Genomic DNA, 24660 nt, shown 5'->3' on the forward strand with positions numbered 1-24660 from the left:
TGAGATGATTGACAGTGCGGGTCCAGAGAGGGGCAGGTATCTGTGACGCTGTCGAGATCCGGCAGGCATCTTCATCAATTTGATTGCGTAGGTAAGTATACAGAGATTGGCCTACTGGCAGTATCAGATTATATCCTCTTGGATGTATATCTCATTCAGCCAGCGTTTCCCAGGCTGCACCACGGGGAGGTTTCTGTAAGTTGCAGCTCTTTTAACTAGTTTACAGAGAGTTAATCAACATATTGGGGGAGATAACGTAAACATCTGAGAACACTGGAGATAGCCCCAACATCTGGAGATACTGAATAACTGAATAAGCGTTCTCACAGTCATAAACCATCTGTGACCGAGAGTTGCCCGGTCATAAACTAATATCAACATTATAGCTGAGGCCTCCCATTCCTTAAGACAGATAACAGACGCCAGGGTTTGTCATAAACGTCAAAGGGCAAAAAGGTTAGATATCTTAGGAGTCCAGGAGAATTATTCCCTCACAAGTTACTTTTTGTACTTTAAGTACATTTAGATTATTTTACCTTTTTACTTGAGTAAGATTTAGAAATAAGGACCTTATTGGAGTGTTTAAAGACCATAGTACTTTTACTTAAGTACAGGACCTTAGTACTTCTTCCAGCACTGTTGGTACCAGTAATAGCCATCGCACAACAATGGAGTTCTATGGTTTAGAGCAGTGGTTCTCAAAGTTTGGGGGGGGGGGCGCGCAGAGGCATGATAGGGGGTGGGGGGAAGGGCGCGAGAGACCAGGAGGGGAAATGGTTATTTAAAAAAAAAAAAAAAAAAATCATATTTTGAAAGATTATTGATTCGAAAATAATATGATACAGTACTATTACGTCTGGGTCTCTGTGTTTCATTAAAGCTCGGCTCTGTGTGTGTGTGGAACGAGCCATTTTGTGTGCGTGCACGAGCGAGAGAGAGAGAGAGAGAGCGCACCGGTACCGGAGATCATTGATGTTAGCTTCTGGTACTAGCGAGCTACGCTAACGGATATAAGGAGTTTTTTCAACAACAAAGTGGAGGATATTCCTCTCCTGTCAGACTGAGGGACTCAGTGAGCTAAAGGACTCTCTCAGTGTTATCTCAGTGGGTCTCAAACGTTTTGGTCACCATTAATGTAAACAATTATTTCCGAGGCACACGTTTATATGATCATTATAGTTATAAAAAAATAAGAGAATAAATTAAAAACAGGTATGAAATACTATATGACATAAAAAAATGAATAAAGTTTAAAAGGGGAGTGATTTGTAAAATATCCATAAAGAAATAGTCAATCTGTTTACAGTTCTGTGTTGAGAGATGTATCCATAGATCTCTCAATTTTGCTCTCAAAGTGCACCAGATTGATAATTTTAACTTCAATATTTAAAAATCTTCCCGGGGGAGCTTGCCCCCAGACCCCCCTATGTGAGGTCCACACATCACCTATAAAAATAGCACTTTAGCCCTGCTTACACCTATATGCCGTGAGCTGATTATCGAGCCTTCATTGTAACAGTCGCGGGTGCATTGTGTATATGCGTGGGGATTGTTGCAGTAGAAAATTCCACTGTAGCGACCGGTACATTAATGGGAAACCCTAAATGTTTGAGCACCCTCTATGAAACGTCAAGCTACCCCATAGCACCCCCAAAATAAATCTTTGGCGCCGCCACTGAGCCTGACTATTTGTGTTGGGCGGGCCCGACTTTTTTTTTCCTCCAGAGGGGGGGCCCTTACAGAAAAAGTTTGAGAACCACTGGTTTAGAGGAATAATAGAATTTGGATACACACACCATGCCTGTTAGTTAGTAGATCCATTCTTTGTTGGTGTGGCTCTGCGCAGGGTTAACAAGAAACCATATCCCACTTCTACTCCAATGTGTCCTGCCAGCAGTTTGAACATGTTCGCTGAGACTGTGGAAGCAGGTTTGTGGAAAAGAGAGCAGTTATTTGCCCTTTTAAGAATAACAAGCTTGTACAAGGAATAGATAAAACACAGAGAATGATTGCACCTGCACCTAATGCTGTTTCCGTTGCAGAGGCTACACAGTATTATGTCACTGTACATGTACGACTAGACTACTCCTTCTGACACAAATTCTATCTAAATGTGACTGGCACTGAAGCAGCCTGGTTCTGTTAGTCTTTGTGTGAGAATTTGTAAACAGCTCATGGACCGCCCTCCAACCGGAGATGGGGTGCAGGCAGCACGCCTTGCAGCCCGAACCCCCCTCCACCTTCATCTCTCTCTGTCCCATTATTGCCACACCTGACAGGCTGCTATAATTGATTGTGCTGAAGGAATTACGGCGACGGCTTCTGATGCGCTAGGTGCTTAAGTTGACGTCTTCAGACACATTAATATGGAAATCCCTGTAAACTAAATGATATTTGTCCCCCTTTTTATGCAAATGTTTACCACCAAGCCAGTTATCACTTTGATGTTTCACTTGGAAGAGCTATGGTGGTTTGGACTGCATTTCGTTGGCTGGATGTACCGCTACCAATTATGCACTGCATTCAAGATAATGTCCCTCTAACCTTTATTACAAAGGCCTTTAATGTTCCCCTCGTGTGGGGTTTCTTCTTCATGCTTTGGTATTTAAGGTACTGTTAGCTCTACATAAACTGTGCCCCGCCCCCTTACTGTGTATCGCTCACTGATTGGACGATGCAGCGCATGCACTGACCTGGCTGCTGTCAGACATCAGCTGTGCGGCGTCATCACAAACGAATGTCGCTTCACGTGACGCTCCGGAGGAAAGGACGTCCCTGCTTCTCGTGGTTTCCTTGCGTCCCTCCATGTTTCCCTGGTGGGAGGGACTAGTCGCAGGGAAGCGACGCAAGTGAGGGACGCAAGGAATCCATTTAACCGAAGTGAGATACACCCTTAGTCTACTATTACTAGACTTAAATAGATTAGAATCATCAAAAGCTTTATTTTCAACTGCACAGTAGATAGAGTCTAGTTATGGCAATGAAAAGTCCCAGACAAAACAATAACAAATAATAAAAAATGGTGCAAAAGGAAACATATTAGAAATAATATAAAGACATAAAATAGTGCAAGAGAATGTTGCATGATCAATGTTCAAGTAAATGCAGAAGTCTATATTTAGGTGTGGTTTTGGCCATTGGGTTAGAGCGTTGATCATCAGATCAGAGGTGAACACCAGTTCGAAACCCGCCTCGGCCGCCACTGCGTCAGGCCGTTGTGTCCTTGGGCAAGACACTTCACCCTAATTTGCCCCTGTGGGTATTGTCCACAGTAATGACTCTTACATCTCTAATATGTGTATTGTGTAATTGTAAAGCGCTCTAATAAAAATGTAATACATTATTATAATTATTATTATTATATGTAAAATATAGAAATACAAGCCAAAAACATAATGTACAATTAAATACTGTACAGTGGAACAAAATACCGCTTATTGTAATACAAAATAAATATTTGAGTTGCTAACAGATGAATGCTATAAAGTGATGACTTTATAGCATTCACAAATTAATTGAGGTATAAATCAGCTGTAGGAATATAAGTTTCTATAAAGGGTTAAAATGTGCAGCGTTTTCGGGTGTGCATGTCAATCTCCTGACAGTTACTGTACTCATTTCTATGTGGCTTTGGGAGCTACATGGACCCCAGTGCAAAGCCACAGAGGACTGCACAGGTCACCACAGTGTCTAATTTTAATATTGTGACCTATTCATTTAGTTACAGCTCATTACCCACTCCTCGGGGCTATTGTAAATTCAGCGGTTAATCACAATCACCTTATGTTCCCATATCATTTTATGATGCCACAAACCTCACTGAAACGTAGATTCTAAAGAAGCAGTTAAGCTCATAGTTGCATAATGATAAAGGCAATGGAAAATAAAGCCTGCAGAGTGTTTGACTCTTTAGGTGAACGTGACATCTGCAGTATGAGGTGGAGCAACCCTGTCTCCTAAAAATGACGTTCCCACAGAACTAAACTGCATTCTCAATTACGTTTAGCAAGAAACGTATTTTCTCCCACGTTACGTTCGTTATGAACGTATCTCAAATACGTTTATTTTCTACATATCTTCTAGAAACATATTTTCTCCCACGTTACGTTTCTTATGAACATCTCTTAAATACGTTTATTTTCTACATATCTTTGTCATTTATTATCTTGCTTATAGTAATGATAATAGTCATTTATAAATATAATTTTAGAGCACACATTTGAAATCAATAGGCAAGGCTGTCATTTCGCCAGCTGTTACTCTCATGAGCGAGGCAGAAAATAATAGTTTTAACATGCCATAAAGCTGCTGTGTCGTTTATTGCACCTCAAACATTAAAACAAATCCAGAGTTACGTGTTTCTGTACTTCCTCTAAGAAGAAAGGAAAGTAACAGAAGGTCGTGACGCCAGATGTGGTGTTGTTAATGCGATATGATATCCGGAAAAAAATTCAGTTTAGGATGGCCAAAGACACTACACTACCCATAATCCCCAGCTATCGTTTGGGACTACAGTCCCGTTGACAAACCCCATGATTAATCTTCAAACTCTGGGATTGGATGTTGGAGTGGCAGTGAGCCAAGGTTACGCCGAGCGTCAAGCTGTTTGAAATGGAACGAAACCACGGCAGACTATTCAAAACTGGACTCGAACGCCCCCCCCAGAACTACACATGCTGGCTATTGTGTTTCGCAACATGTTCTCGCACGTCTCTACTGGGAATTGTAGTTTTAAAAAGACCTTTTCGTTTTCCCAAAATTAGAAGTTGACAGTATTAAACTGTGTACAGCCCTGGAGGTCTAGGCGATAGGAAACAAATTGGTGTGTACAAATTTAAAACATATAATTACTAAATGGGTGAAAATTGCTTGTATCCATAATGGGCAGCATTAATATATAGGCCTACCCACATGACAGCTCATTGTTAATTTGTAATTCTATTCCACTACAATTCAGAGGTTAACCTGGTATTTTTACTCCACTACATTTCTTTTAGTTACTTTGCAGAGTCTGATTAATGTGAAATATAAACAACCCTTAAATCAGACTTTAGTTACACCTGAGTAAAATTCAGGGAAAGGTGATTGTCAAGTGCCAACAATCAGGAGAGATATTTGATAGTTGGTGCTTGAGAAGACTAAACATTTATCTACAGACCTCTATAAAGTATATTAATTACTCTACTAATAGTTAATTAAAAACTGTATATAATTTCTATTTTGCACATCCCTTTCAAGATTTCAAGAATTTCTAAGGTTTATTGACATATCACACAACTACGGTGTAGTTATGCAATGAATGAAAAACGTGGGTCACAGGTTCCTCATCAGTGCATTACAAGACATCTATCAATATGTGTGTATATCTCTACCATTAAACTGTCATATTATGCACATTTCTTATACTATCTACATACATAAGAGTATAATTAATGTGTTTAATATCAGTTAAATTAAGTGCTTCAACATAGTTAACATAGCAGGGAAGCAATATATTAGACGTTAAGTACTTTGTCAGGCTTACTATTTATCTGTAGATACCCCCAAAGCTTTTTTCTTATTCGAAAGAAGACCTTAACCTAAAGTATTATTTAATGTGTTAATAAAGGTTAATTAGTTTGTCTGTTTTGCACATCCAACATCCAGCACTAAACTGTTTTATTGTAGAGATCACTTACAGTATCTTCTTGATTTTTTATATTCTATATTTCTATCATTGACCTTCTACTTTCCCCCTATGAAAGTATGCACTCTTAATATTTTTTTCATCAAATAATATTATTCAACAAAAACAACATTATTCAACAAAAATAATTCAATAACATGCTTTAACCACTAGGCGGTACACACAAGATACACACAGCATACTAATAATAACTTTGTATTATTAGTGTAGGACACCTATGTATGTATAGCATATCGTTTTATTCATGTTTTTACATAATTGTACAGGATATTGCTATACTACTTCTCATGTTTTACTTCTACACATTAATATCTGATTGGTAAAACATCACAGACAGAAAGGCATATCCGTCATTTAATGGTAAGCTATTGAAATTGTGATTCCATAGATGTGTCTCCCATCACCCAAATCCCCTGACTATTCTCTCAACTCAGTATTTACATTCTTATATTCAAAAAAAATCAGTAATATCTTTAAAAACAACAAGTCCATCAGCTGTGGAACCGTTATGGTGTAAATATAACCTATCTACCAATTGGATCAAATATAAAAGTCAGCCGAATTACTATTGATAGTGCAAAGAGACGTATTGTGTGAAAAGAAATGCAAGATGTTGTTTAATTGGTGATATATTTATGATCCACGTCACATATTCAGTTTTGGCGGCAGTTCTTCCTGTATGTCCAAAAGTCTTCTCATCAGGGCTTTATAAATAAAGAACTACAGCAGATGTGCAATATTTAATGCAGCCTAACTGTGTATTATAATGCCATTATGTGATGACTTCCAAAGAGAAAAGCAAGAACACTAGGAATAAAGTATTTAAAAAAAGAACATGTTTTCGGATATCATATAGCATTAACTTCATATCCCAACATTCATTGCGGCTAAAACATAAAATCAACGAGCTTCAAGCTGGGGATCTTGGGTAATCTGTTCAGTGGGTGGTTTGTGGTGTGTATTGCTCGAAATGTCCCTTATAGGCCTACGTCTGTTCCGGTGACTTTATTTACGGCTAAAAAGCATGCTAAAAAGCCCAAGATTATAGAATTAAACTAATAAATAAAAACAAGGATAATTGTGTGTTATTGTTGAGTAAATAACAGTGTGTTATTTAGAAAAAGAATAACAAATTAGAAGGGAAAAAAGATTTTCAAGAATACAGATTTCAGTGTTTTGAGGCTCTAAGCCCCATTTATTTTCCTCACAGACAGCAAAAAAAGTCAGACATTATACGATTTAAAACAAAAACAAATAAAGATCAAACACTGGCATGTAACTTAGGTTAGAATAAATAGAATGGTTTTGAATAATATATAAGAGTAAAATCTACATCACTTTACAGCCCCGCCCACTTTTGGGGAAACTAACGCTGTCATTTCAACGGCGATCAAGCCTGAAGCCACAGAGATCTTCTGTTACTCTCCTTTCTTCTTAGAGTAATGCCTCGCTCATGAGAACAACTGGCGAAATTACAGCCTCACCTACTGATTTCAAATGTGTGCTCTAAAATTATATTTATAAATGACTATTATCATTACTATAAGTAAGACAATAAATGGCAAAGATATGTAGAAAATAAACGTATTTAAGATACTTTCATAAGAAACGTAACGTGGGAGAAAATATATTTCTAGAAGATATGTAGAAAATAAACGTATTTGAGATACGTTCATAACAAACGTAACGTGGGAGAAAATACGTTTCTAGCTAAACGTAATTGAGAATGCACTTTAGTTCTGTGGGAACGTACATTTTAGGAGACAGGGTTGGGTGGAGTGTTGCTGGTGTGGCTGTGTAGTGCAGGCCGCTCCACTGACAGGGATTCGTTGGGTCTTATCTTGATGGGATGCTTTGACAGGTACTGCATCACATTAAAGGCCTTACCAATCTTCCCTGTCACATCCAGCAGGAGGCTCACAGATAGGGACCCCCCCCCCCCCCCCCCCAACACTTTTCGTTTTCTCTTCTCTCACCCATGTTTTCTTACACGACATATTGAATTTTCTTCAGGTTGCAAAGACAAAATAAAGACATGCACTATAGAAGCAAGATCACTGACTCTATTGAATAAGTCAAAGACATAGACCCCAAAGCCACCTACACACTTTCTATAATGTGCTTATGTTTTCCTACAAAGACATTTCCATTGGCTCAAAGGATGTTTGATGCTTTCCTGGAATGCTTTTCACTTTAAACTTTTTAACTTTCTGTGTTGTCGGGAGCTCGACAGAAACAGAGGAGCAAAGTTGTTGGAAATAATTAGGGCATAAATTACCTCTGTCAAACACTGGTGGTTTATTATAAGTATTAGCTATCTCCTATTGACAAGGTTTGGAAAGATTTGACTCAATTTTATTCTCATTGCAGAGAATACAGTTACTGAGACAAGAAAAATGCAGTTTAGCATTCGACCAGAAATGCATCAAACAGGAAATTCCGAAAAACGTTCATCCTCCATCCCGTTCATGTGGAGAGTAGCGCGAGTGCCACCATTGGTCGTCTTTCAGTTCAAGATGAGCACTTTGTCCATCTTGATGTTGAGAATAAGGTTGTTGTGCCGTCTGCCAACTTGATATTGTTACTGTGTACAGGCTAGGGTAAATATGGAGTAGTGAAGATGGAGTAGTGCAGAGGACTACGCACACAGCCCTGTGGCACGCCGGTGTTCAGGGTGAACGTTGAGGAGGTTTGATTGTTTAACCTACCGGAAACTGTTGGGCAGGAAGTCCAGAATCCAGTTGCAGAGGGATGTGTTGATGTTGAGCAGAGGTCACCAACTACATTTGTCCAAGGGCCAAAATTAATTCAGAGATTTTTATATATATATCAGAGGTCGCGTTAACCGAATATTTTCCATCTGACGGATATCTTTTAACAATAACGGAAAAATCTGAAAGCAGTCCTTCATTTTGACAGATTAGAACAAACTCGGAACAGCGCAAAAGTTTCCCCGCAGTGATGCTCCGGTGTTATGCCGTGTTATGCATGCCCTCCAAAAAGGAAATTATACAGTTTCCAAACCTAACTTTGCCGTACAAATCATTTAGATAACTGTGCGTTTTGGCTTTACGCTGTGCGCACTCCCGCGAGGTGTAGTCGGCATTGTCCCCCCCCTCGAACCCCTTGTAACTCGAGGTGACATAAATGGGGGGCAAAACGCACTAACCACTCCGCCATCAAGGCCAGCAGAATCAATGCAACACATTTCAGTTGGGTAGACAGTGAGGGGCTGGTGGTCTGCCTTTATAGGCGCCGTGAGTTTACAGCAGATTCTCAGCAGAAGGAGCTGAGTTGTTCCTGGCGTTCAGGAAACGCGCTTTCATATATAATAATAATAATAATAATAACTTTTATTTATATAGCGCTTTTCAATAACCCAAAGTCGCTTACAGACTTTGTGAAGGTACCAACATATGAATGCAGAAGGCAGCAGAACTAAAGCTATTTTATTTTTAAATGTAAAACCTAATAACTGGTGGAATACCACAGTTTACTGATGGGAATTCGAAATTGAATTAATTACTTTACAAAACACAAGGATTTGAGCCTTTGCAGACAAAAGCACAACAACCTATATAACACACTACAGGAAAGGTAACCCCAAAAGCATAATAGGGCCTCTAAAATCCTCTAAGATAAGCTGTGCTCAATACTTTTCTTTCACAACATTGCCTTTAGCTATCTCAGCAGATGTATCGTATCTCCTTCTCCTATGCATATGATAGTTTGCTGTAATCATGACCATGTTGTTTCCCGATGTTTAGGTGGAATCCACCCAGAGTATGATCAGGATCCTGGGACTCTCAGCCACGCTGCCCAACTACCTGGACGTGGCCTCCTTCCTGCACGTCAACCCCTACATCGGCCTGTTTTTCTTCGACAGTCGCTTCAGACCCGTGCCCCTCGGACAGACCTTTGTTGGCGTCAAAGCCACAAACAAGGTAAAAAAACAAAGATGATGAAGTATTTACAAACCTCTATGACCCTGTAAATGTATCATGCACAGATGTATCCTTTCTTAATATCAATTGTATGAACTATTTCAAGAAGAACGACTGCTACACCCCAAAAGTTCTTCATATTATATTTGTGTTTAAGCTGTATGTATCTGCAATTCATTCGTCTCAGTTAAGTAATAAAAACATGTGTTGTAATTCTGTGTCCTGTTTAGATCCAGCAGCTTCATGACATGGAAGAGATTTGTTACAACAAAGTTCTGGAGCAGGTTAAAGATGGTCATCAGGTAAGGGCTCTTTTACATATTTATATCCTTATAGAAAACATGTGACATAAGGAGGAGTACATAATATTTGTATTCATACAACTGAAATACACATACGAAAATATTCATACCCTTCAAAAAGTGAAAAGGCAAGCTTCTTCTGACCGAAAAGAACGAGATGAAGTCCAAGCATATCACACCAACACTTTTACATGGATCGTGTTCTTTTTTAATGTTAACACTCAAAATGAACTTAATACTTCAGGTATTCTACTTCCCTTGACTTTTTAACGAGGTCGCTTAAATCTACTGCATTTCTGTCATACGTCTTCATGATTTTTCTAGTGAAATGTTTGGACTAGAACAACCTAAAGAGGAACACAGTAAAAATAAGGTAGGGAAACCTTATATATATATACTGTATTATTTAAAAGTGCTTCCTATACACACATAAGAAAAATTGAAATTAATAAATTAGAAACAAATAACATATCAAAATAGACTGACCCAACTAAAATGAACCAGAACACAGCACAGGGACTGAGATCTATAAAAAGAAAGAGAAAAGGCACTTAAAACTGTCCAAAGATTCAACAAGTCTGTTGATTATAAGACGATTGGCTCTAAAACTACAAAGGTGGAATCGCAGATGGAGAGGGAAATGGATAGATTTAGTGATTGAATTGGTCGAATGGAAGAAGAATCAGGAACAAATACATATGTATCTGACTTATATACAGGGCAAGGGTCATGCAGTGTTTATATGTGATTAACAGTATCTTGTAATTTATTTTACAGGAAGGAATGTGGGGAAAAAATATGGTCAATGTAGTTTTTCACGTACAGGACCTCCTGCAGCAGAGTTAACAGTTAACCGAATATTTTCCTGTCTGAGAGATTTATTTTAACAATGACGGAAAAATCTAAAAGCAGTCGGTCATTTTGACAGATTAGAACAAACTTGGAACACCGGCAAAGTTTCCCCGCAGTGAGGCTCCTGTTAGCCGTGTTATGCATGCCTGCCAAAAAGGAAATGATACCGTTTTCCAAATCGTACTTTGCCGTACCAATCATTGAAGTGTTTGGGAGTTTTTAGTTTACGCTGTGCGCGCTCCCGCGAGGTGCAGTGGGCATGCATAACACGGCGCTAACAGTTCACGAGTGTGCGTCCACCCCCCCTCGTCAGAGTTGTGTAAAGGCCGACGGGTAATAATGGACATTGACGGAATTTTTTGGATCCTGTCCGTCAACATGACGGGCAGCGAAAAAGCGCAACCCCTGTCCTGCAGTATATATTTTCCCAAACCCTTTGGATTGAACACCTGCTATCTGAAGTCTCTGACGACCTTATCTCCCTCAGTGTTACCCTCCCCCTTCCTTCTCCCATCCACCACCCTCCGCTCATTCTGCTTCCACTCTGCAGCCTCAGAAAGTCTGCTGGGAGGCATGAGAGTTGAGAATTCAGACTTTACCGTTTAGCTCCCATCTGCTGCAGGAGTTGAACCCCCGTTTGAGCACTGGTGTTATCCTGTCTGCCTCATTTTATTGCAAGTGTTCACACACGCTTACACACACCCTTTTTCTAGCATTTGTCCTTCTCTCTTGCCCATTATATCCCTCAGAGACACACTTCAAATGAATCTTGCTGCAGTCATGGGAAACTTGTAAACTAACCTAATTCTACTTTACCACTAAAAACTTTTTGTATCCCCCTCTTGACACTCTTCAATGGTCCAGTCCGCCCTGTGGGTTTGAAGCCGCTGAGGCCACAGATCATCTCGGGGGGGGGCCTCCCTATCGCTCATTATTAAATTGTCAAGAAGTGGCTTTGACATAATTCATCTGGGAGGATCTGATGGATGACATTTCCTTTATGATTTTACCAGCACCCTCCTGGTGGGAAGCATGCTGCCAGAAAGAAGTTTAATAAGCAGAGAAGCGGCGGTTACTGCCGACAATGCTTCCACAGCGCTCAGTGGTGCTGATAAAACACCTTCAATAAATAACGCTTGCTGCAGTGGTCACTTCGGACCTACTGTGTTTGTAGCATACACACAGCCGGTAGCTTGAGGTGTGTGCAGTCATGCAATGTGCTTTGGTCTAATAAAAGATGTCCATACTAAGAAACAAAAAGACATCAAAACAATATCCGCAGGGTCTTTCATGGCTTTTTACAGGTAATTGTAACACTTATTTAGTGCTCTATTATCGTTTGAATATACAATCCTTATCTCAATTTTCATTTAGAACACCTTCTGTTCTATTTTATATTACCATGTGCCCCTGAAATTGTTAAAAGTATAGCAAATGGGAGGGTCTTTCATTTCAATTATTCAATAATAATCAGTTATTTTCTTATTTGTTTTGAAAGAGTAATGGTCAACTCTCTATTGACCAAAGCTGCCGTCGCATGAGATGCAATTTGCTCTTTGCACATTGCAAGGTAAGGCGCAAAGCCTCGCAATGGAAACAGCTAGTTTGTTTATGGTTACCTCCCCTGCTTATTGTTAAGCTGTCATCTGATTGCTTTTGTGTTTCAAGGTCAATCAACTTATCAGTAGCATTCCACGATCTGGAAGTTAGCATTGCAAGAACAACAAAGAGCAATGGCATTTTTCCGTTTGATTTTGGATTATTGTATAAAATAATATCAGTTGCAAACGTTGACAGGTGTTGTTCAGCAAGATAATATCCAGATAATAACACCACATATATAATTGTTGGTGTGTAAATGCAATCGCCACAACTAAATAGCTAACAATGTAAAGGAACTGCATCACAGACGTATGGCTTCATGTCACCACCGCTAAGCTAAAGGCGGCTAATGTTCGGCATGATGGCGTTCAGTGATTTTAATTAGTCACTTGTTAGCAACTGCCGTTTTTAAGACACAAGCTACAGAAATTCTCCAGTGGGGTATTTAATAACCTGTTTTATGTAGACAAATGTCAACATCTATTAAGCTTGGGGTAAGTCATCATAAATCATTAACTTTGGGACGAGGGAACTGGAAGTGGTAAAATGCCGACTCATAAGGTTTTAGCACTCATTCCTGCACCACTATGACGGAAGGTTAAGGGAGTCTACACTTGTCTTACATTTGATCCATTAAATGTTGAACTTGTTGACTTGAAATTCCAATTTTACAGATTGGACAAGCTGCATAACCAGCTGAACTTCTGTGTGATTATGTGTCAATGTTGTGTTCCTCCTTATCTTCTGTATTTGTATGCCTTAGGTGATGGTGTTTGTCCACGCCCGTAATGCCACAGTGAGGACGGCAATGGGTCTGATCGAGATGGCCAAGAACCATGGAGAGATAGGCTTCTTCCAACCAAACCAGGGGGCAGACTACGGCCACTGTGAGAAACAGGTACAATGTCCTTTTAAAAGCATCATCTCAAATCTTTTAGGTTACATTCCCTCACAACAACACAGGTAGCTTTGTCAGGGTATGATTGGTCGTTTTGGTTTTCAGCATAGTCACATAAGCTTTTTCTAATTCCATAGGCTAAATTGCTGTTGGAAACGTTTCCAGAGGTTATGGTGTTTGATGTTGGTTACAAAACTGGTTAATAAGCAAGAACAAGATTTCACAAACAAAACAAAATAATTGGGGCATTTATAGCAGTATCTGTTTATTCCCATGGAATTGCCCTGTCAAGTAAATCTGTTGAATTTACTTAAGTGAACTTTGGTACACAAATGTGTGCATCTGCATTAGCAAAGCGCCTTGACAGTACTGACCTGATGATGTCATGCTCTATTAACTTTGTTCCGCCATCTACTTTTACATAACCTTCCTCTGATGACGTATAAACTCCAAAAACAGGCAAAACTTGTAGCCAGTGAGTAACTCAACCACATGTCTTGAATAAACCCTAACTCGTTCTCACAGATTTCTCGGCGTGGCTCTCGAGTTCAGGCGCATTTATGGCTAACTATTGTGTCGTAGGTTAGCGTGCCATCTACAGCATATTGACAGTTAGCTCCAACATTATATAAGTCAACAAGCTCTCATCTCAGATGTTTAGGGCCCGAGCAACGACAAAGTCGGAGCAGATGACCTGAGTTTGCAAAAGTTTGCAAATGTGAAAACCGATTTTTGGTATGGGGGTTGGGTTGGGTTGGGTTGGGTTGGGCAAATTCCGAACGGAACGCCCACACTGTGAAATGATTGTGGTATACTCTTATGAACGGCAGCAGAACACTCGGCAGAGAGTTCCTGTTTTATAGATAATGTTTTGCCCCAGTCCCTACTCTTTAGCTCCACTCCCCTCTCACAGAACTCATGCACTGATTGTCACAGACACTTGTGGGAGGTATCATTTCACTCGTAAGAGCATGGGTGTGGACAGGTAGAGAGCAGCCCACCAGAGCATGGGAGTGCAGGAGCCCGTTCAAAGCTTTAATTTGAGGAAATGCCGGTAGATTTTGCTGTGCTGTTTTTTTTTAAATTTATGTCCCACATAAGACATACAGTATAACTAGAAACAGAGGAAAAGTCACAGATAAAGATTGTCTGGGACAAAGTGCTCCACATTTTTACACGACTGCACACTTACACAGTACACATAACACCAGTTATGCCAAAGAGAACAAGTTTGATACAAGAAAAGAGAACGCAGCTCATCATTACTGTCAACACAGTTTTGGTGCTACATTACATGTGTGGGCAGGCATGAGAGCAGGACCCTGTGTGTGTGTGTGTGTGTGTGTGTGTGTGTGTGTGTGTGTGTGTGTGTGTGTGTGTGTGTGTGTGTGTGTGTGTGTGTGTGTGTGTGTGTGTGTGTGTGTGTGTGTGTGTGTGTGTGTGTGTGTGTGTGTGTGTGTGTGTGTGTGTGTGTGTGTGTGTGTGTGTGTGTGTGTGTGTGTGTGTGTGTGTGTGTGTGTGTGTTTGTAATGAATGGTTTCTCTGCTGTGAGAGTACACAGAGGTGGAGCTACATTCTCCCTCAGAGGATGGCCAGTCAAGGCTCCGACTCGCGTATTTAAATCTCCTGCAACAGAAGGCAGAGTGATACATTTAGTAACCTTTTCCTTCATTCCCTGGGGCTGAGCCCAGATTGATGCGCCTGTAATCTCTCCTCTATTTAAATGGGATATGTATACAAATCAGATCACTTTTCATGCTTTCTAAAACTGGAAATGGAGGCTTTGTGGCCTGGTTAGTCTTTGAAACAGTACGTTAAAAGCATTTGTGCAAGTGTTCCCGCAGTATAATTACATGAATGAAGCGTGTTGTGTTTGCACTAACTGTACGTTAATTCACTCCTGGCCCTTCTGCCTGTTTCCCAACATAATGAGAATTATCCACTCCATTAGTCCATCTGAGTGTTTGTCAGTCGGGCCTGCTCTGAAGGAAGAGGCTCAGGTTGATTCCACTCTAAGCCCACACAGAGATAATGCACTGCTTATTTGCACTCTGGAAATGGCCCCACATTAATATTTATAGGTGTTTTTTAATCTCCAATATGCATATGCAGTGAAATAAAGCACCTCTAAGGTCAGCCATAAAATTTAGCGTTTATTTATCCAGCTTTGAAAGTCAGAAGTGATTCCACCATATTTTTCTCTCCTAATGTTATTTAATTGGCTTAGTCCCCGGGGCTTGGAGAGGCTGTCAATCAAGCTTAGATATCTTAATGCACACACTCCAATCAATTCTTGTTAAATACAGGTTGTGGTGAGCGATGATAAAGTGCTGTTGATGTTGAACACTTTCCATGAGAGCATTTCAAACAGCAGCCCCGCACTCCTGCCTTTTGATGGAAGAGAAAGTATTCAGACCCTTTACTAAATGACAAATACTACACTATAAAAATTCTCTATTACAAGTAAAAATCCTGCTTCTATAATGCTACTTACTCAACGTATGATCACGAAAATGTACTTGAGGTATTAAGAGTAAAAGTATTCCTTGAAGAAAAGCAAATATTCACGTTTGATAAAAATGAGTTCCAACAATTAGCAAAATTGCTGCCAATTCACTTTCTATCAATTCTCTCATTGTCTTAGGTACTAAAATATAATGTTGGCTATTTTAGCATAAATCAAAACATATTATTTAACAGTTCCTCATATTGTTTCTGTGTTAACGTCTTAATTTATAAGGTAACTAAAGATGTAAAATAACTGTAGTAAAGTCAAATGTGCATTTTATCCCTTGTATATGTAGAAAGCTCTGTAGATGACAGTGCCACTTTTGCTTGGGTTATAACAGCTTTCATATCAAATAAACATCAGAATATACTGCCTAAAGTATTGATAGTGAGCACATGGCCATATTTAAGTTGACTGTGTGGGACAGAACTGCCACTGTTTGTTCAAACTCACAGTTACTCAGAAAAGGTGTCTTATCAATGACAATGATAACTTGTCATAACTTTTGTATTATCATTCTCCATTATCAAGAGGCCCTGCTCAGTGAAGGTTGCTCTATGCAGTGCATTCCTCGCTGAAAGCATATGCAAGTGTGTTCGGTAACATAATGCCCCCCAGATGTTGATTTTGAAAACATAATAAGGAAATTATGTTCGAATGTAGATAGATGTAAAAGGACATGTATAGTAATTGTATTTATTACAATTACTATAAATATACACTGCTTATCTCGGGGAGCCAATAGTCTTAGCTAGGGCTGCACGATTTGGGGAAATAATCTAATTGCGACAGATATTGCGATTCGATTTGCGATATTTGTTTTTAAGCAACCCAACGGAAGTTTATTGTAAAATGCGGCCATATCTCCGGCTAGAAAGGTCGTATCAACGTGCTCCCGTCTCTAGTACCCCCGCAGCCCGAGGTACGAGTGAAAGAACTAAACTTACATGAAACTTCCGTTGGGTTGCTTTAAAATCAAGCTTCAGTTTCAGATTCACCCTGTAATAGATGTAAAACATGTGATGGAGCATTACTAACCTGACTCAGATGGTTTGTTTCACCAAACCATCTAGGAAAGCTCCATTGGAAGCCATTTGGAAACTATTTCAAAAATACTTGGCAGGTGAAATGGATCAATCTGTCTATCACCTACTCTCATGGGCCACTTCTGATTGGTTAACAATGACTGGTACATGTGGAGCACAGCACTTCTGATTGGTGTGGATAACTGACACACAAGAAGAACAAAAACAAATTAGACATTTTAAAAAATCACAGGCTTTGCGATTTGATAATTGCATCATTTAAAATCGCGATTTTGATTTAAAATCGATTAATCGTTCAGCCCTATTCTTAGTTTTGAATTGCACGATTACATTTTGATTATGTGCCTCATGCTTGACTTTCATGTTTAAGAAGGCACATTTTTTATTATAAAAAGAAAGATCCTAAAAAAAGTAACCCTAGCAAATACGGCAGCCAACTACTATTTTTATTATAGATTCCAAATATGTTCACAATTAACTGTTTGCTCAATAAAACCAAATGACCCAAAGGTATTCAGTTTACTATGACCTACTATTACAAAGACACATAAATGAGGAAATCCTGAGTAGTGAAAAGTTGGAACTATGTACCGGACTGTGTAATCAGCATGCCATTGGACATGTGGTTCTCCTGGCTTACTCCTCCCCTTCTGCTATCTTAGTGTGACCGTTTACAAAACTGCTTACTATACTCATCACCGATTAAGATTGTTTAAAGACAGAGAAACATCCACAGAGTTTTCTCCTCTGTAGCCAGCAGAATGGTAATGTGTGCATCCAGCCCTTCACCAGCGCTGACTCAGCACTGTGCAGAACGCTCCGGATATGGGAGACTAGTCAACTGGTGACTAGTGACATCAACACCTAATTGAATTCAGTTGGTAATGGATTTTCTGTCCGATCAGTCAATGTGTTTCATGTCTTCTGGCAAATAATTCAGCCAATCACGGATTGTTGTGATGGTTTTATTGATATTCACTGTGAAATAAAGAAGAGAATATTTTTATGTGGTTTGTTTTGTACCAAAATTAGGAATAAGACAAGAAGTATTGTTCAATTACTGTGCTAATAATATTTTTTGCTGAACAAGATTCAGTGGACAAAATGTGTCATGTGTAAGATAGCATTGAATTGATCCTACTAACAAGTTTGTCTTTATTATCAAAGCTTGATAGATTATTTTAATTATTATTATGTTATTCTTCCATGCTGTTGTCTAAAAGGCAGGGCTGCGCATTGGAAGAAGAAATAGAATATTGATATCACCTGGATATATGGATCTATTTTTTTTTTGTCTCATTTTACAGTAAATAATAAAGTAATGTAGCAGAAAGGTGTGTATACAGTTTTGCTGATGGTTCATTTTAGGTCAGAAATGTACCTTTTTTAAGCATCACAGAGGTATTATAAACAGCTATAGCTATTTATCAGAATACAGATAGAATTGCTGCCAAAATGTTTATCCCCTCTTAATTTAAAGAAGTAGCAAAATAAGTGTGAGGGTGGAAAGCATATGATATTACCCTCATCTTTGTGTAGGGAACCTGTGTCAAAACTCTCCCCAGAGACATTTGTAGTGTCCGAGTGACCGTTTGACTTTCATTTGCTCTGACAATGCAGCCTCTGCCATCCTCCCCCTTTTGTCCCCCCTCTCGCTCCTTTTTTAATATCAGTTCTGGGAGATGAGCCCATGTGACTGGTTCCTGAGGAGAGAAGACTCTGCTGTGGAGGTTAAGAGACACCTTGTGGTCCCATGAGTCCATTACACAGGACATAACAGAGCTCTCAGAGGTTATTGAGGACTGTCAAGTTAGGCATGGACTTACAGTTTTAATGGTGGGCGTCATGCCATGTGCTATGAAAGATGTGTCTGTTAGGATAGGGAAGCATCTTCCTGAAGAAAGAGTGTTACATTAGTGCTGATAGAAATAGACAGTACAGATGTACTGACGTGCCTTTACTTTTCCTTCCTCTTTACACTCTCCATCTCTGTGGTCTTTAGATGTTCAGCTTTCATGTCACTTTGTTTGACAACATGCACCGATGCAGACACACTGAGTGGCAAACCTCCAGGGACTCTGCAGCAGCACAAGAGCAGGCTCATTAATGTCTGCCTTCACTTTCATTGGAGCTATTTTTACAAGTCTAGTCCACCAGCAGGCCTTTCATTGTGGCAGATCCGTGACAACCTGTCAGCGTGCCAAACCAGCTCCACACTACACTGCAACAATGAGCTGCAACTCAAAGGCTGTGGGAAAACAGGAAGGAGACAGAGCAGTGACAAACACACATATCATAAAGATGGCTGCCTTAAATAGAAAGCTTTGTAAAATAGTGGGACAGTGTGAAGAGAACCAAGTACCTCTCCATCCAATCGGACTATTCTTTATTCCAGTCCATTGTCATAGCCGTGTGTGTTATAGCATTGCAGAACATGTTTAGCATTAAATACTAATTTCAGTGCTAACTGTTTTGCTGTAGCACCCCCTCCCCTATGTTCAAGAGCAACAGACTCCTCATAGAGACATTGTTTAGGATGTATTTTGTGTGCTTTACAGATAAGATTGTGGTCCATTTCTAATTGATTTGGTACTTTATAGCTTAACTTAAAGAGGCCTTATTCTGCTTTTTGGGGATTCCCTCTCCTGCAGTGTGTTCCATATGTAAATGGTCTGAAAAGGCTAAAGTCCCTGTGTTCCTTCCAGAGGGACTTTCTCTCCCACACACTCCCCCCTGTCTGAAACACCTCCATTGGACTCCTTTGTTTTCTTCTGTAATATAGTGACATCACTATGTAACACTTATATTGGTTAGCACTTCAACACATTGTCCGTGATAGGCTAAGAGACGGGACATTTCCCGACCCTAATCTAAGCGGTTGACCAATAGCTACAGAGCCGGCCAGCTAACCAATCAGAGCAGACAGGCCTCTGGTTTCAGACAGAGGGTGAAAAGAGGTGCTGCAGCTCAGGCAGTATGAGACAAATAAAGAGCTTCTTGAACATCAAAGCATGGAGACATGTCCCAGTAGAGACACTACATACTGATATGAAGCTGAAAATCAGCAGGAGAGGACTCTTTAAAGTAGAGACACTACATACTGATATGAACCTGAAAATCAGCAGGAGAGGACTCTTTAAAGTAGAGACACTACATACTGATATGAACCTGAAAATCAGCAGGAGACGACTCTTTAAAGTAGAGACACTACATACTGATATACACCTGGACATCAGCAGGAGAGGACTCTTTAAAGTAGAGACACTACATACTGATATACACCTGAACATCAGCAGGAGAGGACTCTTTAAAGTAGAGACACTACATACTGATATGAACCTGAAAATCAGCAGGAGAGGACTCTTTAAAGTAGAGACACTACACACTGATATACACCTGAAAATCAGAAGGAGAGGACTCTTTAAAGTAGAGACACTACACACTGATATACACCTGAACATCAGCAGGAGAGGACTCTTTAAATTAGAGATACTATACTGATATGAACCTGAAAATCAGCAGGAGAGGACTCTTTAAAGTAGAGACACTACATACTGATATGAACATGAAAATCAGCAGGAGAGGACTCTTTAAAGTAGAGACACTACATACTGATATACACCTGAACATCAGCAGGAGAGGACTCTTTAAAGTAGAGACACTACATACTGATATGAACCTGAACATGATCATAAAAGGGCCCATTTAAACAGTTCTGTACATAGCGCATCATCTTGTCATTTTCTATAATTAATAAATATCTGTATTTTAGCATAGAAAACCAGAGCAGACTCTGTCACAGGCCTCGTGGGAGAAGTGACAATACAAGAAAATCTATTCTCTAAATAGTAATTACATTTCCATTATCTGTAAACACAAGCATTTAGAGATAATAACAAGCGTAATAGCGCTGCCACACACACACAGATAGCAGGGCAGTACAACCATCTGAGTACTCTTCCTGTGGACACTGGCACTACGACTTCATTAACAGGAGATCAGACTGTGGAGCAGCATCTCTGGACATTCAGGTTAGGGACGAGTGGAGGCTCTTGTTAAGTTGCTAACCATCCAAATAGCACTTTTAACATTATCATAAGGCTGCCTTTATTGTACTAAAGGTGTGTACAAATACATATGATGTAAGGCTCATGTAACATGTGTCTCAAGGCACAATATAAAAGCAGAGACAATGGATGCTTACAATAATGACCAAACTTGATTCCACCCCTGTGCACTTCAGCAGTAAAGAATATTGCAGGAACCTGAAACATGTGAATGAAATCATTTCAGTGAAGCTGTTTTTCGATTCACAGCAACATTAAAGCCCGGGCTCTGTTGCCTCTTGCTTGACTTGTACTTTCATATTGTATAAGCTCACAGCAGGTCCAATCTACTTTAATATGATAGAAATCAATAACTATATAACTGGGACTCTTGCAGATGTGCAAAATGTGGCACTTATTCTAAACCAGATAATCTACAAGTAAGTTCATTTAATAGAGCCTAAGAAAACACATCGTACAACATAATTGTGAAAAATTGTAAAACATAATGATGTAAAATGTGGCACTGTGGAGTCAAATCCACTGTAGATGGAGCTGAAACAGAATGAGATGGAGGCAGATGGTGATGGAGAAGTGGAGCAGAGTGGATGTGAGTGGAAGCTCATCCTCCCACTCTATCCAGCGCTAACAGCCCGCTCCTCTGAGCACCAAACATTATGACTATCAAGGGCCACTAAATGAAATCTACAATTAGCCATCAAGCCTCAATTCAGCACACACTGAAGAGCTGTGGTGCTCATGACAGTCAGTATAGAGACCTATCTGCTGCTCTTCACCACAGAGCCAGCCGTCACACGTTTTTGGTCTGATTTTACAACTCTGAGCTTTGTAATTTTCTTACATTTTGATACTGATGCTTCCACATTTCTGGTAATGCCTTTGTGTTTCCTGCAACTCAAAGTAAAAGGGTTTTACGAGTGGTTGAATGAAATTGACAGTCATGTTAACCCTCCTGTTGTGTTCGTTGTGCCCCCTTACTCCTGTTCAAATTTGACCGATCCTTTTTTAAACTGCTCTCACATTAATACAAAAACATGAATACATGAATAGATACAAGACAAAAAACAGGAATCATTATTATTTAAGAGAATGATTCAGACTACTGGTTTACATGAATATATGCAGTGAATATACAAATAATAGACACTGAAAATGAACATGGTTATCGATATGTAGGTGTGTGCGCAGAATCCGAACTAAAACCACCAGACTCAGGGACAGTTTCATCCCACAGGCAATAAGACTATTAAACACCTGAACTGCTGAAACAACATCCACAACATTCATCTGGCTGCTACTTAAAAAATATGTATCTATTTACCTAATATATCATATTTCAATGACTTGCATATAGACTCTTATTGCACTATTTCACTTTTTTAAACTATTTTCTTCGAGTATTTACTATTTACTTGCACTATATTTTTCTGTTTATCTGTGTTTTGAGAGACAACAGTGTTTTAGAAAATCAAATGTTTTATTATTTCATTTTATACATTTATTTGTAATGTTAAGTGTATATATATTATAAGGGTAATGCCCACTGTGGAGCATACCATGAGGCCTTTAAGCAATCACATGTAAAACACAATATTTATGATTGATGAAAGTAAAAAGCACCTTGTGTTGAAAGGTGCTATATAAATAAACTTGCCTTGCCTAAATCAGTCAGATTTGACCCGCACTGAAAACACTGAAACATTGACTTTAATTAAGTTGAACCTAAGCATTTTTATGTTTACTTTATATAATTACTTTCAACTAACCTAATACAGTGAGGTGAACTCTGTTAACATAAGATATTTAATTAAAGTCAACGTTTCAGTTTTTTCAGTGCGAACGCGACAGGAGGGTTAAACTACTTAGTTAATATCTGTCTGCTTAGGACATGTATGGGCTTTGTAGTTTGTTGCATTTTAATACTGATGCTTCCACATTTCTGGTCATGCCTTTGTGTTTCCTGTTACTCAGAGTATCAGGGATCTACATGCGCTCAAATGAAATTGTCATTAATGCTACACCAGTTAGTTATTCCCCCTCCACTCAGTGGTGCTTAGAGAAGGTTTGCCAAGCCGTGTAATGGTTTATTTGGGCTGTGGTGTTGGCTGATGTGTGCCCACTGCCCAGGCCCAGCAGTGACAGACGGAGAGTGGAGCTGGCAGCTGGCTGTCTGCGGACACACAGAGCTCTGCAGCGAGTGGCAGGGCCTAATGGGACCTGAGCAGCAGCTTAAGTCACTGCCATCTCAAATACAGCCATAGCACTGCAGACATCAGTGCTAACTCACCTTAGATTAGAGACTGGAAGCATGGCGGTAACACACTCTGACACCTCAAAGCAAAGCCTCAGCCAGAGCATTTCAATTACCCAGCTTCCCCTGCTCCGGTGGATCTCCACAGCACAGTGCCTGTCCTAAGGTCTGCCAGGACACAGTGTGCCCTAGCTTTACACATCATATTAAGAATAACTTATTTATATTGTCTCCTATTTATGGGATTGTCATTACTGCACAAAACATGGAGGTAAAGGGTTAGTAGCATAACAAATCACTACCATAAAGAAATGCTTGTCTTCTGTAAAAGTTAAAACAATGAACTAGCACACACAGTCATAGAAAAGGGAGCAGAGTGAAGAGTCTTCTTCATAGGTATTCATGCCAGGCCTGCGCGGTAAACCACCAGCAATATGTATCGAGATATATAAGTCATCAGTAGTTGATTGATAGTTTCACTTAGGCCTTTAGATTACCATAGCCATCTGCATGTTGTGCCTCTAACTAGAGGCTGTTAAGTATGTGTATGCCGTGTTAAATTATTATGTTATTTTCAACTCTCAGTGCAGCTTTAATAGAGTGCTGCACTGATGACTTAGTTTGTGGGCTGAACCAGAAGTTAGCAACACAATGACGCTCTCGGCAAAATGCTGTAGGATTTCTCCATTGGATTTTGGAATATTGCAGAAACAAACTCCTATGATCCTCACACATTTTGTTCATTAGGATAAACTTTACATATTAACATCACTTTAATGAGTTTTGAAGCTAAATGCAATTGCCAGACTAAAAATATTAACTATCATTAGGCTGTAATTGAAAGGACATCACGATAGCATGGCGGCCAGTCGCCACTGCTAAGCTAAAGGTGGCTAATGTTCGGATGATGTTTTTTAGTCTAATTTAGTTATTGACCGCCATTTTTATGACAGTAAGAACCATCATATATTTACCAGTGGGGTATTTACTGACGTATTGTATTTCGTAGAACAAAATGTGAAAATATTTTCTATTTACCATAGACATTTACTTCATGACATTTTAAACACTGTTTTGCCAAAGCAGCTTGGGCCAAGAAAGATGTCAAATTCATTAGGTAACAAATATCTCTAAATAAAGAAACATTGTTGTACTTATGTTTTGATTTGTATAAACCCCCATTTTTTTAATGCAATAATCTTAATCTTTTTACCTAATGAAAGACAATTTGAACACAGTTGTTAAATTAAAGTTGAAAGTCATTACACACATCCGCAAGGTTTGCATACAGCATAAGAGAGTCAATGCAACAGTGTGTGTGTGTGTGTGTGTGTGTGTGTGTGTGTGTGTGTGTGTGTGTGTGTGTGTGTGTGTGTGTGTGTGTGTGTGTGTGTGTGTGTGTGTGTGTGTGTGTGTGTGTGTGTGTGTGTGTGTGTGTGTGTGTGTGTGTGTGTGTGTGTGTGTGTGTGTGTGTGTGTGTGTGTGTGTGTGTGTGTGTGTGTG

The 24660-nt window shown here is 39.5% G+C and overlaps 1 protein-coding gene across 1 annotated transcript in view; it reads left to right on the top strand.

Annotated features, from left to right (window-relative positions):
- Window positions 1-24660, top strand: part of ascc3 (activating signal cointegrator 1 complex subunit 3) — a 229629-nt gene that overhangs the window by 107758 nt on the left and 97211 nt on the right. Inside the window, exons 12-14 of the mRNA XM_079692773.1 lie at window positions 9454-9630; window positions 9861-9932; window positions 13150-13284. Of these exons, the coding sequence (XP_079548899.1) occupies window positions 9454-9630; window positions 9861-9932; window positions 13150-13284 (384 nt within the window). The remainder of the gene's footprint in view (window positions 1-9453; window positions 9631-9860; window positions 9933-13149; window positions 13285-24660) is intronic.

The sequence above is a fragment of the Notothenia rossii genome (genome assembly GCF_949606895.1).
Source record: "Notothenia rossii genome assembly, chromosome: 7".
NCBI classification, from domain to species: domain Eukaryota; kingdom Metazoa; phylum Chordata; class Actinopteri; order Perciformes; family Nototheniidae; genus Notothenia; species Notothenia rossii.